General features: G+C 42.1%; 1 protein-coding gene across 1 annotated transcript in view; it reads left to right on the forward strand.

Moving 5' to 3' along the window:
• METTL24 (methyltransferase like 24) overlaps positions 1-15,006 on the forward strand; it is a 45,739-nt gene that overhangs the window by 9,717 nt on the left and 21,016 nt on the right. The window contains exons 2-3 of the mRNA XM_071438671.1: positions 10,602-10,700; positions 14,473-14,612. Of these exons, the coding sequence (XP_071294772.1) occupies positions 10,602-10,700; positions 14,473-14,612 (239 nt within the window). The remainder of the gene's footprint in view (positions 1-10,601; positions 10,701-14,472; positions 14,613-15,006) is intronic.

The raw sequence follows: 15,006 nt of genomic DNA on the forward strand, positions 1-15,006 counted from the left end.
AATAATCAACTGGGAGCTTCAAAGTCAGTGCCCTTTTTTTAGTATCCTCTTTCATATTTTACAAAGAGACATTGTTTGAAATGTTTGGGGGAACAGATGGTAATGTCTATTGATATGGCACGTAATGTTAGAAAATATCTGCCTCTTAGAAGCCTAAAAATGATAGGGATCAGTTCCAAATCTTTCCTGCTCCCTGCAGAGTGGACAGCAGTAGTGGAGGAGTGAGATTTATCCAATAGGTAAACACCACAGGGTAAGCTGTTTGAAAAACACCAAAATTTTTAATACTGGTGCCCTGTCTCTTTTTGGGCTTTCCTCATGGTTGTTCTGCAGTACTGAAACTTTCAAAGAAATGAACTTTGTTTCATCTTGAATAGGGTGAAGCAACAACATTGTGTTCCTTTTCCCTCCCTCTTTTGAGAAAAATTAAACAAGAAGCAATTATGTGTCAATTGGTTGCTGCTGAGCCGATGTGTTTTTTCTTCATTAGATGTCTTGATTAATGGTTTGATCTTGCAATTATTATTCATTATAAAATCCGTGGGAATTCTGGGTGCATCATGAGTTCAGGGTCAAACCATGTAGTTTTTCAGTACTTCATCTGTATAATGCTCAGAATTAGTGATAAAACATTGGAAAATATCCTTGATTAAAGAGGATGGTACATGTTTGCCCAAGCCCATCCTCCATGGGATTGTGATGCTTGCTTCTATACTTGTCTTGAACAAAAAATATTTCAAATTTGTGTGCTTTGAAATGAGCTTGATTTTCTTCTCTATAGACTGGAAAATAAATGTATCATTTTGTACTTAAAATCCTAACAACTTGTAAGCCAGCTGTTGTTTCCTTTCTAGACAGAGGGAACTCCTTGCCCAACACAGTTTTATTTTATTTGGAAGACTTTTCCATAGCTCTAGACCAAGGGCACTAATCCATAACTATATTAAAAAAAGAAAGGAATATGTTTAAAGCTAGGATACGTTTCATTCTGTGGAATTCCATTATCTAATGCCTTTATGAAATAAGGAATTAAAGAAGAAAAAAGTGAACTTTGGCTTTTTGAATCTTCCCTGGCTATCCAGTAAAACCCTGTTCAACCAAGTGAACTGATGGTGGGTTGAAGGAACAGTTCCCTCAGTACCTGTTGTAAATATTGTCTATCTTGCCTTAGGGTTACACACTCTGAAATCCAAATGCCTGTAGCAGTTACTCAGCCTTTTGGTTTACCCATGGAAAAGAGCTCATATTTACTTGTTTTATGAGATTATAGAGGTATAGTGACAAATACTGCCCTCTCCTGCTCCCTGGGCACAGAGGGTTGTCCTGGTACTTACCCAGGAGGGGAAGGTGAAGAGGAAGGGGTTTTCTGAAGCTTCATATCTCCCTTCAGTCTAGAAGGTGTGGTGGATCATTTCTGTTTAGACATTTGCATTCCACTTGGATGAGAGAGAAGGCTGCACAAGTGTGAAATGCTCTTATTTGTGTGAAAGCATTGGTTTTACTCTAAAGCACCTTCTTTTTCCCCAGTTCTTAGCCTCAGGCAGAGGCTCTGAAGTAAGAGGATAGGCTGCCAGAGGCACCCTATATGTAAATCACAGTTAGAGTGCTGGAACATGCACAAAATAAACTCAGCTTATCTGGCTAGCTGACTATTTACTGATGAATTCTGTTTTTTGTACTCTATGGTTTAAATTTTGCAGTGAAGTCAACGTAGAGGAAAATAGCTTTTTTCCTTTATTGAATGGATTATGACATCTCCATATTTCTCGGCCAGTGCACTTCAGCTAAAGCAGTAATGAATACAGGCTGAAACCACGGCCTTGCCTCTGCTTAGAAGAAACTGAATTTGACAAGCAGTGACCGGTAGTTGCTGTATCTGTTTCTTGCTGTTAGCCTTATGTGTTGGCAAAGGCATTCGGGCACTGGAAGGAATTCAGCTGATTGAGCTGCTTAAGCAGTTTTGAGAATTTACTTCCATAAATTTCAATCTGTTTTGGCTCCTGGGTGTATCTCCATTAGATATATTATCATGCTGTCAGCCTCTGGATAGCGCAGGAATGCTGCTGCCCAATTTATTTATTTTATTTTAGAACCGTAGCAAAGAAATCTCACTTGGCTATTTTCAAAGCTGTATGTCTCTTAGAGTAAAATCAATCTCCCTTTTAATAAATGTGCATTTCTCCCATATGTTGCTGGGATTTCCAGTGGCAGAGCTGTTAGTCTCTGGTGACCTGTGAATGCCTGAGGAGAGGTTCCCCAGTGCAACATTGCCCTTTCCTACCCCTGCAGCCCCCAGATCCTTTGGCTGCAGTGTATTTATTCCTCAGAGGTAGTGAGGAGCGGTAGTTATGCTGTGTAAATTATGAATTAGATGCAATGCTTTCTGAATTCATAAGTACTTGCAAATTAATATTTTGGCAAGTCTTCTGAAACCCTGCTTCCTGTAAGTCCCAAACCTGCACTCTGGGTGATGGTGAATTTACAGGGGTGTCCACAGTGGCTAAAGTAAACCTGGCAAGTGAGTTCCCAATATCCCAATACCTTTCTGGGGAATTCAGGGTTACTATTTGAATTCATTGGAGCATTAGTCACCTAAATTCCTCTACAGATGTGGCTTCCTCCTGTTAATTTTGGAAGCTGCTCTTTATTTCACTAAATCCATTTCTTGATTCTTAAAGTGATGTAAATTCTGTCACTTGAAGTCAATGGCGGGCGTCTTTTTTTTCTGTGCATGCTTTTCTTTTGAGATCGTTGTTTAGGGGAAAAGACAAACCTGAAAATAGAGTTGGAGAGAGGTTGAGTGTGGGCTTTGTGTGTGTGAAACACAGAATCTCCCAGGGCATCGAAGTTGTTGGTGTTTTGCATGGAGGTCACTAGTGCAGCTCGCCTGCAGGTAAGGGCAGCTGTTGCCCCCAGAGCAGTAATTTGTATGGATGTGGCTCCATTTCACACCTTCAGATGGGAAATGAGAAGAAAAAGGAGCAGAAAATAAACATCAATATTAACAAAAGGAAAACAGAGGTGAAATGCTTGGTGATTGCTGCCTTTTCAGGGGTTGTTATGTATTCATGTTCAGGCTGATTTGCTCCACTAGAGTAAAGACTCTTGGTTTCAATTACCATGCAGTGACTGAAAGTTTTTCTAATAAGAATTGAAGTCAGAAAATAGGTTTCTTCATTTCAATGTAAAACTTTGCCTTTTTTTCCTTTTCCCTGCTCAGTCTAAGAGTTTTACTTACTGGTGCAAACTGGAGCCTTATGAAGCAAGTACTGATAAACTGCTTTTAAATGGAGCCCTCTGGGTGATGTTTGGAGCTTCCTAAATTGACTCTTGCAGCACTCACATCCTGCTTCCAGGCAGACATTTGTGTGCTGTGCTGCAGAGACTTGGAAAAGATGATGCACAGAGAGTGAGGAGCTAGGGGAGACTTAATTGCATCCTAGACATTCCCTTTTCCACAAAATTAAACACACATGTCCAGACATAGAATTCTCCACATACAGATCGTGTTGGAAACCCATCTGAATTTAAGACACACACTCATTAATGCAGAAAGCACTCTTATTACGGGACTGCTTTCCATAGGCAGGATTTTCTTTCCTGAGCAGCCTTCCTGCATGGGAAAGCTGGACTGCATGTGTGACACATTGCTGGCTATCTTGGCACAAAGCTATTGTTCCTCAGCCTATTGAACATCAGATCTTTGGATAAGATCATGGAGTGGATCCTCCTGGAAGACACGTTAAAACATGCTGAGGATGGGGAGTTGTTTAGGCACAGCCAGAATTGAAAGGTATTGATTTGAATTGGAAAGATATTGATTTGATGGATAGACTGGTGGATGGATAAGGAATTGGTTGTAGTCAGTGGCTCAATGTCTAAATGACAAACCAGTAAGGAGTGGTGCCCGTCAGTGTCTGTACTGGGGGCAATGCTGTTTATTTTGGGCAACCTGACCTAGTGGAGTGTGGGCCCCACGGAAGTGGATTGTACTGGGGGATACTTAAAAGCCTTTTCCAGCCCAGACTATTCTGTGGTTCTGTAACACACTGCAGATTTTTTAGCTCTGGAGTTTGCCTGTGGCAGGGGCTCCCTTTGTGGCCTGCTCATTTCACTGCTCCAATGTGGTGCCTGCAGAGGACAGAGCAATCCAGAGGTGACTGGGTATGGAGAAGGCTGTGTGCATGTGTGCAGTGGTGTCAGAGATGTTTCTGCCTTAGTTAAACTCAGAAAAGTAGAAATATGGAGAAAGGTTTTCTGTATATTAATTTTTTTCTTCCGTTCTTTATGGACTTTGTGCAATGTGTGGAAGTTTCACTGTTGGAGGGAAAACTCTCAGTTTAGCAGAACTAGATGTCAGCTGCTTTTCCCTGTGATTCCCTCTATGCAGGCACACACATGCAGAGGAGGTGTGTATTAGGAAGTTTTGCACTATGGTTTCTTCAGAGAAAACCTCATATGTTTAAGAAAGACAAACTGCAAAGAAAAAAAGAAAATAATAGTAATATGAAAGAGAAAAGAAAGGAAAGAAACAGTTCAGACATGTAGGGATGGAATATCTATGAAGCCAGTTGTGTCAGAAATTAGTTCACTCAAAGCTTTAAATATGAGTCAGTCACTTTGTAAGCCTGTGTTTTAAATTACAGCTGGCTGAGCCTGTGTGTGTCCCTGCTGCTCCCTACAGTAACCATGTGAGGAAGCAGGTTTTTACGAGTGTGTGTCTTGTGAGCCCTGGTGGTGCTGGTTCCATTTAGCTAAAGGGGACTGTATGAATTGACCTTTCTCAAGGAGGTCTGGGCCAAGGCTGAAGGCATACTTGTTCTTTCCTACTGATACCTCCGCTTTTAGGTGGAGTTTGTTTTACTTGTGCCACATACTGCAGCTCCAAACATAAAACAGGAATTACTCAACCCTGCTGAAGAATAAAGTGCAGCTAAATGTTGCTTTAGGCTATAGCTGAAGAACAGGCTCTGCCCTCTAAAATGCACATTTTTCTGCAGCATGAGCTGTGTGAATGTCTGGTCTGGGGTTTCTCTTCTGTGAGGTTGAGGGTCTGTGGTGTAAGTGTTCCTGAGCACATCCTTCAGGCTTCCTTTGCAGGTCATGGAGAGATATGGACTTTTCCAGAGCTTGACTCACCTTACATATTTTATATGTCTATTTGCTAGTGAGATGAATCATTCCCTTTAAGATCCTGTCTGCCTCATCTGTCCTGTCAAATAACTTGGCTCCCCAGCCCACTGTGGGAGCTGAGCTGACGGCTGTCTGCATGCACAAGTGTTTCTATCCCCCTGGCTCTCCCTGGGAGACACCCAGATAATTGCCTCTGAAACTAAACGTGGGTGTTCACGAGGGATTCTCTGCTGCTGGAGCTGCTCTGTGCTGTCAGCAAGAGGAGCAGTGTGCCAGGTTTGGCTGCCTCAACCCTCAGAGCCCTCCCACTGCCCTTAGCAGGCTTCGCGCCGGTTGTGTGTCCCTTGTGGGGCGTTGGCGTGTCCTGCAAAGCCAGGGCTCGTGGGGGCTGCAGCACGCAGCTTTCACTATTCAGGGTACTTTGGAATCGAGGGAAAAACCCCAAACAGTAACACCACAAACTAATATGCTTAAGGCCACAGGTGCTTGAGAGGGACCACAAATAAAATTGCGTCCAAGCTCTGTAAATCGTATCTGGGGACAATCTGTTCTCACAAGGGCAAGCCTTCTGTGGAGGGATAGAATGTAAGAAAATATAGTGCAGAAGGTAGTCTCACACCTGAGGAGTTGCAGCTGTACTAATCACCAAAGATTAGGAACAGGCCTGCCCTTAACAGGCCACAGCTGTGTCCAGTAAGGAGAAGAGTGCTACAAAAGAGTGGGTTAGCTGGGTGAGGAGGGAGATGGAGTTTGTTGGTTGTGCTGATAAGGAGTCAGTGCTGTGAGAAGCTTCCCATGAGAAATCACCAAGAGGGTATGGAAGATTTACAATAAGAGGACAACAGCCTTCAAGGAATGCAATCTAATAAATTTGCCATGTAGATGTCTGAAGTTTTGCAGCCTGAATCTGAATCCCATGCATTGCCTTTCAAACTGATAAAAGCCCTGCAAAATTTCACCCATGAGCAGTTTCTGTTCTGGTGAAGTACACAGGCAGAGTAATTGGAGATGAAGATATGTATGTTATTTGTTTCTATGGCTGGCAAATATTTATGGTTCTTGATGGAATTTATTGCCACAAATGATTTCCACTCACATTGGGTCCTGCCTCAGATGTAAAAAATTAAATTGTTGCATGAGTTAATAGGAGGATTTACTTAAGGCATCTGTGTATATATTGACAAGTCTTTTGCTTCTTCTTTGTAAGCAACAGGCTGCTTGGCAGGGTAATGGGATACCCGAATTTTTGTTTACAAAAATGGCTAATATGTTTCTGTATTTTAATTGGCTGCTAAAAAGGAAGGAGATTAAAAGGGGGAAGAAACAGCTACTGAGTTAAAAAAGATAGAAATATGAAAAACTTACTAGTTCCCTTTCAATGTAAGCAGAAGGGAAGGAAGGGGTTGGGCTTTTTGAATTAGCGCACTAAAACTAGGATTGGTCTGGAAAGAATTTAATTATTTGTGCGTAAGTTTAGGCTGGGAAAGCCAAACATTTGGCAGACCTACAATTTTAGAGCTGCTGGTTTGTGAGCCCTTTGCACATTTTGACTTAAATTCTATGTTATGAGTTCAGATTTTTAGGACAGATTTAAATGACAGTTTAAAAATATATCACATATATACTACAGGTTATTAAGGGATTATCAAATGACTATCACAGATGGCTATGAGGGGGAAAAAGATCTAGGAAAAAGTGGTCTCCAGAGAGAAGTCTCTGCAGATTATTGTGAGATTGGTCTGAAGGAAACCGCAGTCCTTATCCTTAAGTGTGAAGTACCTGGAAGAAAAATCAGACCTTCAAATGCATCCTAGTTTTCCTAACAAAGCAATGGCATTGCTTTAAGATTTTCTTTTTTCTGTGGTTATCTCACATGGTGAAAATTTAGACACCATTCTGAATAACAGTTTCTGGATATCCATTACCTTCAGGAGTAGCTGAAGTCAATGTCTGACCAGTGCTTGTGATAAAGTCTTGCTGAAGATTGATTTTCTTACAGTGTTAATTTCAATTGATGTGTCCATAAGTGAAGCTATGTACAGAGAGATACTTTAAGATACTCAGTATGATAGTTTTTTAAGTGGCATTGTAACTTTCCAGGTACTGGGAACTTAACTTTACTGTCATGTCTTTAATGTCATGTCTCTATATTGTGGAATATGGATATGTTGATGTTTGGGAAACACAGTCATGGTGTCTGGTTGGATGAGTCCATACCCTAGGGAGAGAGCACAGCCATGGTGATAGGCAAAAATGCAGATTGTCTGCACCTATTTTCTGGCTCCTCCTGGGTAGCCTGTCTGAGTTTCATATCCAGAGCTGTATAATCTGGGCTGTAGTAGCTCCTCTGCTCCTCTTGCTGTAAAGCCCTCTGTGAAAGGAGCTGCATCTCAGCCTGTTTGTTCAGCAGCCACAGGGACCTGTCCTCAGTCATTCTAGAGATTTCCATGATACAGGTGGGAAAACCCAAATCATGATGCCCTACTCTGGTTTGCTCTGAGTAAACAAAATTGCACAGTCAAGAGAGGGGAAAGTCCTCAAATAAGGATTTTTTATCAGGGATATACCTGATTTTCACAAAGCATCTGTAGAGTTTATTTGAGAAGGCTTACATGGAAACACTATGAGCCAGGCTGAAAATTACCTGGAAAGCTATAAACAAAGGCTATGAATGTACCTATGGAACAGCTCCTTCAGGAGGATATTTTGTATTCCTGAACATACCCAAAACTCATCACCAACATTTGTGAGTTACCCTCGGGGTGGGGGTGCACCCAGCCCCAGAGATGTGTTGGATTTTCACCCCCATCCATTGTCTGTGAATCTTATTGTGAGGCAGCTCTTGAGGCACCCTGTAGGGGTGTCAGGAGGTGTTAGGAGCAGGACTCTCCTGTGTGTTCGTTAGTGAATGGAAAATAGGCTGCTGCTTCCCAAGGAGCCAGGCACAAGTGTGAAGTGTGAGAAGCTATTCAAAAGCATTGCTGTCAAACAGGAGCCTCGGGTCTGATCCCTGTCACAAAAGTAGCATTTATGTACTGCTCTGAAATTTAAAGAACTATACAAAAGCTTGATGTCTTTCTGTTCTTTTTCCTTTCCCCCTTCCCCCCCCACCCCCCCCCCCTATTTTTTAGTGAAACTGCATTAGTAAGTCACTGGGGTTTTTATTTCATTTCCATGTGTTTATCAATAGTTTGCAGACAGTGGGAAGGCAGTTTATCATCTTGAAGATTTTAAGAACCCGAGTGTAAGCTGCAGTGGCCCTTGGACATTGCACTCTGCTGAAAAAGAATCTCATTCATGTGGTTCATTATAGAGATTTTTTTTTTCTTCTCTGTCAACTCTGTGCAGAAGGAATTCTTGCTGAATAGTCCACAATGGTCACCCTGCAATTCCTCTCCTTAATGAGCTACTTCAGCTACTTCTCACACAAATATATTTCAGAATAACTGGGCATAGATATGGTATCTGGGTATCTGGGTGGTTAGTGGTTTTATTTGGTTTGGGTTGTGGTTTTTTTTGTTGTTTGTTTGGTTTTTTGTTTAGTTGGTTGATTTTTTTTCTTTTTTTTTTCCTCTGAAAACGATTGTCAGTCTTCATTTTCATTTCAGCTTTCAAGCCTGTTGAAACAGCAGCATTCCTGTCATTGCAAACGTTATTCAGCCGTGTGAACTGTGACTCATTCTGAAAGATTACACAAATTTCCCTCCCTGGTGTGCACCTATCCTCCTGCTGTTCTCTGTTTGCAGGCTGCCTGCTGCAAGCAGAGGTCAGGGGGACATGCAGCTGCAGAGCTGGCTTGCTTGCTTGCCTCCAGGCTCATGCTGTGCAGAGTATAGGAGTCCAAGTTTGCTGCAGGCAGGAAGTTTCAGGGTGAGAAATGCTACTTTTGTCGGCTTTTGGGGTAGAAAAAACCACCAAAACTCAATATCCTTTTCAGCATCTCTTCAATAAAAAAAAAAGCAAAACCACCCCCCCCCAAAAAAAAAAAAAAACCAAAAGAAACAACCCAACACCCACAACAAATCTGAAAAATAACCCCCTAAAGGAACAGACCTCATGCAGACCCCCTGGCTTACACTCTCACAATCACTGTAGACTATGTTTACTTTGGCTGCAAAAATACCAATTCATGATACCAGCTCAAGGCAAATGCCATCTGGTTTGGTGGTCCTCTTTAATAATATTTTCGAATTTTACCTTCTCTTTCCTGCATTTCTCTCTGGCATCAGAGGATCCCTGCTGTCACTGTGCTGGCTCTTGTCCTGGTGCCACAGACCAGTCCTGTCTGGGGGCTCACCCCTCTGCCTCCATCCTCTCCAGCTAATTGCTCTCTCCTGCCCCTTTTTCCAGGGCTTCATCTGAAGTACAGTCCTATGGGAATCCCGAGTGGGGCTTCTGATTGTATTTTATTGAATGCCAACATGAGCCTTTGAGGGAGAAACCCCATCCTGTCCATTATGGAAGCTCAGTTAATTGAGGATGATTAAAGGGAAGCTTGATAGTACCTGCCCGAGCGTAGAAGTGAGTTATGGCGCCTGGGGATGAAAGGCCACGAGGAATCAATCTTGATTTAGTACAACTTAACACCCTGCTTGTATTTTTATCTACTTGAGGGCAAGAGATGACAAGTCTAAACTTCCCAGCATGACAGCGGGCAGAATTTGGAGAAGGAGGTGCAGGTGGGAGCACAGAGCCCTGTTGCTCTGCAAGCATGTGTCTGAAAGGCCTTCTCTGTCCCACTCTGTCTACATGGGAAGCATTGCTGGAAAAGCTGGCAGGATCCCCAAGGTTCAGAGCTGAGGGAGTGCAGAAAGCACCCACCAAAGCTACTTCCTTGGGGCTATGTAAATGAGGAGTGGTAGGGCTACAGGCTGCCACACTTTTATTTTTTCAGGGAAGTAAAGAATTCTGGTATATCTGTCAGGCAAGCGTGGGAGAGGAAGAGGGCTTTTCTCAAAGCCCACAGGGAGCTTGTTTTCTCAATAGAATCTAGATCTTGAAAAAGAAAATAGGTTGCTTGTAGGGGTTTCCTTTGGTGATTTGGGTTTGCAATCCAAGTTCTTCTTCAGTGGACATTCATACCTGATAGATATGAAATTAAAATAATATCACTATTTTTGAGATGTTTTGATGTAGGATTTGGTTATTTAGATCTTGGTTTTCATCATGCATTTCTCACAGCTTACTTGGGTGTCCTAGAATAATTGGGTTAACACATGTATCCTGGAAGAGGAGCACTTTCTTTCTGAGTTACCTGCATCTGCTTTCAAAGCTGATCAATTTTGAATCATAGTTAGGTGCTTTTTCACTGTAGTTGAAGCCCTGCTTTGTTCTGAAATGTTTTTCATGTGTAGACAAGCCCCCAGGAAACGATTTTAGTTTGAAATTAAATCTCCTTAGCTTATTAGCCCATGTAATTTATGCTTGCGTTGCCTTTAAGGTGTTTTTTGTTTTGCTTTGTTTTACAGACTGTAAGGTGGCACATTGAACTACAACCATGGGCAAGTCCAACCCCTTCCCTCAACTATGAGGCCTCAAGGTTCCTAAAGTACATTAGCACTTCTCAGGTAGGTTTTTTGTTTCAGTCTCCATTTAGAAAACACTTTGTCTGATGCAGATCATTCCCTCATATCTAAGGCATTAACATCACACCAAAACTTTTTGAAGCTGATTTATTTCTAAAGTTGCTTAACCTAGCACTGATGGTCAACATGAATATAAAGGTCAAAACACAGGTTTGAAAGAATGCATTATTTCCATGTTATTTATTTCCAAATGGGTTTGTGTCCTGACAGGAGTATGGTATGACTGAAATTCTAGATGTGGTGTTTCTCTCTCTCTCCCCTCTCTCCCTCTCAGATGGAAAAATACAGAGCACTCTGTATCAAGAGAGTGTATTCAACCTCTCCACCTCTCAATAATAGTATGATAAGCAGGCTCATTTTACTCCAAAAGGAGGCAGTTGAGGTTCCCAGTAAAATGAGAAGAAGGCATCAGACCCTAAGTTGGACAAGTTGTTTCAATGATGCCAATAGAATATTGATATTTTCAGGACAAAAGTAACAGCCATGGAAATCGGTGGGTGTATGTGCTTTTTAAAATATGGCATTTCCGAATCCAGATTGTGCTGATGGATACTTCCAGCCTTCAGCATATATGGAAATTCGTGGGCCATCATGTTTTAACAGAGCCATCACTTATGCACAACAGCATCTGTGTGTGAATTTCCTGTAAGAAAAAAATGGAAAAGGGGCTGGATGCTCACAATTCCAACAGGGCAGATGCTCTTGGTACCCAGGTCTATCAGCAACTGACCCTTGAATAGAGAGTTGACAGCATCATTACTTACTCTGAAGAACAGCAAAAAGCCCCAGGTGCCAACATCACAGAAATGTCATTCACGTATGAAATTCTTTGCTAATGCAGCGCTTTTGAGGCTGAGATAATTTGAAAAACCTCTAAAAAAGAAGATAGCAGGGTGTTCATGTATTCTCCAGCTTGTAGAGAATTTGCTAAATTCTCAATAAAATGACATCTCTGCTGCTATTCATGCCAGCACTGAGAGGGCACAAGGCAAGATCACGCATGTGGGACAGCAAGAGATATGTGTAGAATTGCTTGTTTTGTTGTTCAGAAGTTTGCACTGTGGCAGACATATTAAATTTGAAAACATCCTTCATCTCAGCAACTTAATAAACAGTGGCAGATGCTGCTAAACTCCACTAGTTGGGTCAAAGCCTACAAGTACATCAATTAACAGAGGGTTTATTGCTTTTGACACACTCAGCGAGAAGTTTCATTCCCAGAGTAACTGACACTGGTTGGGGGAATAAGCATAAGTGAAAACAAAAAATGGGAGGAATCCCTGTTCCTGACCTGGCAGATATTACAAGATGAGTAACTGATGGGATAACACCATGACTGGTATGAGCACTTCTGAAAATGGCATCCTGCTTATGTAGATAAGCATGGGATGTCACTTTCCTTGTTTGCTGAGCAAGTGTCTACTAATTACTGTGCCAAAGTTCAGCCCCATGCCATTAGTGTAGAATGGCTCAAACTGCTGGAGCAGGAAGGTGCCATGTCAGCAGGGTCAAGGTGTGGCCAGAAAAAGCATTTTCAGTGCTGGTATTTTATCATCAAGAGAAGCATCTTTCTTGTGCTGCTCTTTGTACAGCAGCAGTGAGCAGAAGCCCGGAAGACGATGTGAGCTCAGTGCATCAATTAATCATGCAACAGACTGATGATGGTGCTAAAGGCAGGTTCAGGGTTTGATTTCTGTTTGGTTTTTTAAAAAATTTTTGTTGGTGTTGTTGTTTGGTTTTGGTTTTTTTATTTTTAATAGCAAGAGCTATTCAGTAGCAAGAGCTATTCAGTAGCAAGAGCTGTTAAAATTGCTTCAAACTCTAACTGTTGTAATTGCTCATAATGCCATGAGTCAATTAAGTGGCAGCATTGCAGAATCTTAGTTTTCTGTCGAGAGTACATTATTCTTCTGTGTCTTAAATTAGTGCTTATTATTGCAGTGCCATTTATTCCTTGATTGTTATGTGACTGAAGGGAAATGGGTAGTGGGGTGCAGTGCAAATCATTGCTTAAACTTTGTGAATCCTGGGAACAGCATGAAGAGATGCTGTATTTGCTTTTATGAATTTTCCATGGGAATTATGAGCCAAGGAGGAGCAGGGAGATGATGATGCAGTGTGCAGCTCTTTGAATGTGAAGCTCCAGGTAATGATCTTTCAGAGCATGCACTTCTTAAAGAATGAGAATTTTATTTACTTATTATAAAGTATGTAGTGAAGAGTGCCACATTAAAGGCTGGGTTCCAGGTTTTGCTCTCACCTCTGTGTAAAATTGTTTCATTTCTGTTGTTCCAAGTGGGACCAGAGCAGTGCTTTTTAATTTGGCTAGGAACGAGAACTGAGCCTCTGCAGTCTGCTGTAGAAGAAGGAAAGGAGCAAGATGAGAACATTCTGTTTAGGACTGATATTTAACCCAGTTTTGTGCTTTCCACCATTTTAGTTGTTGCCTTTTTAACAGTGCCAGCTCCCATTCTGTAGCCAGGGCTGGTACTGAGCCCAAAGAACAACTTTTCATCACGGTGTCCCAGCTAAGTTCCTGCAGCTCTTCTCAGCCTTTGCTTTCTTCTCTGCATGGTAGCAACCTGTGCCCTGCAACCCCTGACTGATGGCTGGGCTGTGTGGGTTGAGAAGCCCTTCAAGAACAAACTGTGGCTGCTGATGGTGGTGCAGAGCAGTTCAGCCTTTCCTGGGCAGAATTAGCCACAGCTTTGGTGCTTCCTTCTGCTTCCCCTTGCCTCCTTGCCACTGCTATGGTGGGAGCCATACGAATTGTACCAGCTCTCCATCCACTCCTGCGCTCTGCAAAGGGTGCAGCAGCTCTGTGCCTGCCTCTTCCAGAGTGGATTTGGAGGAAAAGGCTGGAGTGCAAGTGGTGGCCTGGGGGTGAAATTCTGGAAATTCTGGATGGATGGGCAGAGCTGGTGCTGCAGGCAGGGGCTCCTCTGTAGGGTGTCACTCACAGGGCCATGGCTTTGCTGGCTCGGTCACTGTGGGTTTGGCTGTTCCAGGCTGCTGCTCAGCTGCTGGCAAAGGTGACTTCACCCCTCAGTGATTTTTGTCACTCTGATGAACCAGTGCATTTTCAGTCTTTGCTTTCTCGGTCTGTACAAGGGCTTTGACTTATGGTGTCCCTCCCTGCAGGGTCTCTATCTCTTCTTTAGCAGCGCTTTTATCCTGGCTTTAGACTCCAGATGTCCAAGCCAGCTCAGCATGGACACACATGCTATGATTCCTCTATTTAGTTATGCACTTGCTTAAATCCCTTTGTTGTTGGAGAGAGCATGTGTTGGGGTAAAGATTAAATCCCTTCTGGAGCTGAGATCCAGAGCACTGTGGGTAAGGTACTCATTGCAGAGATGCTGCAACTTTGTAATTAGAGTCTTGATTTTAACATTATTCAGGATGCAGAATCCACTCCAAGGATTGAAAAGAAAAAAAAATTAAACATTTCAATGCTGATACATCTTTTCCTCATGGAAAAAAAAAAAGAATTTGGGTATAGTACTAATGCTTAATTATTTGCTTTTCAAACTGCATTGCTCTCTGGGGAATTATGTAAGCCTTAAATTTCACCAAGCGGAACAGACAAACAAGGAAAAAAATCATCAGATCTTTGTAGCCGTGTATCAGATTGACAATAAGACTTAAATTTAACCAATGAACATTTTTCTTTTTTCCACTACTCCCCCAGAAGGCAAATTAAAAACAAGTTAAAAGTCTTGTCTTAAAAAGAAATATACTTTGATTTCAACAGATTTCGTGTGAGCACATGAACCTGAGCAGCTTGAAAGGGTACTCTGAAACCACAAAAAAGCCCTGGTCAGTCTGTCTTGATGAGAGGTTTAGCCTCATCCATCGAATCAGAAGCAAGAAATGCCGTCTCTATTCACTTGGGTAAGTGCTCTCTTTAAAAGAAAGGAAATTGTTTCATGGCAAGTAGCTTCAAAAGCCCTATAAATACAACACCAGCCACAGTAAGGTTGTCTTCTAAAATACAAACTTTGTTCAGGTGTGTTTATCATGTGTTGATGTGCTTCTTAAGCTTCATTTTTAGGGAAAAATCCTTTCTCCATGAGGGTCTTTATTTTCCTTTGCCTTTCTAATATTGGTATGAAAACAAATTGCTTGATGGTGAGTTGTGAGTAGTAGCTCATGTGGAGGAAGATGGAAATCAAAGAGGTAAGCTGAGAAGCCTACAGCATCTGCCTTGAGCAGAGGTGACTTACAAGCTGCCAGGGATTTCAACAGCATTGCTTGCAAAACTTCATTAACCAGCTCTGGGACAAAT

The sequence above is a fragment of the Agelaius tricolor genome, unplaced genomic scaffold (genome assembly GCF_023055355.1).
Source record: "Agelaius tricolor isolate 1412-34295 unplaced genomic scaffold, bAgeTri1.0.p SCAF_1, whole genome shotgun sequence".
Taxonomy (NCBI): Eukaryota; Metazoa; Chordata; class Aves; order Passeriformes; family Icteridae; genus Agelaius; species Agelaius tricolor.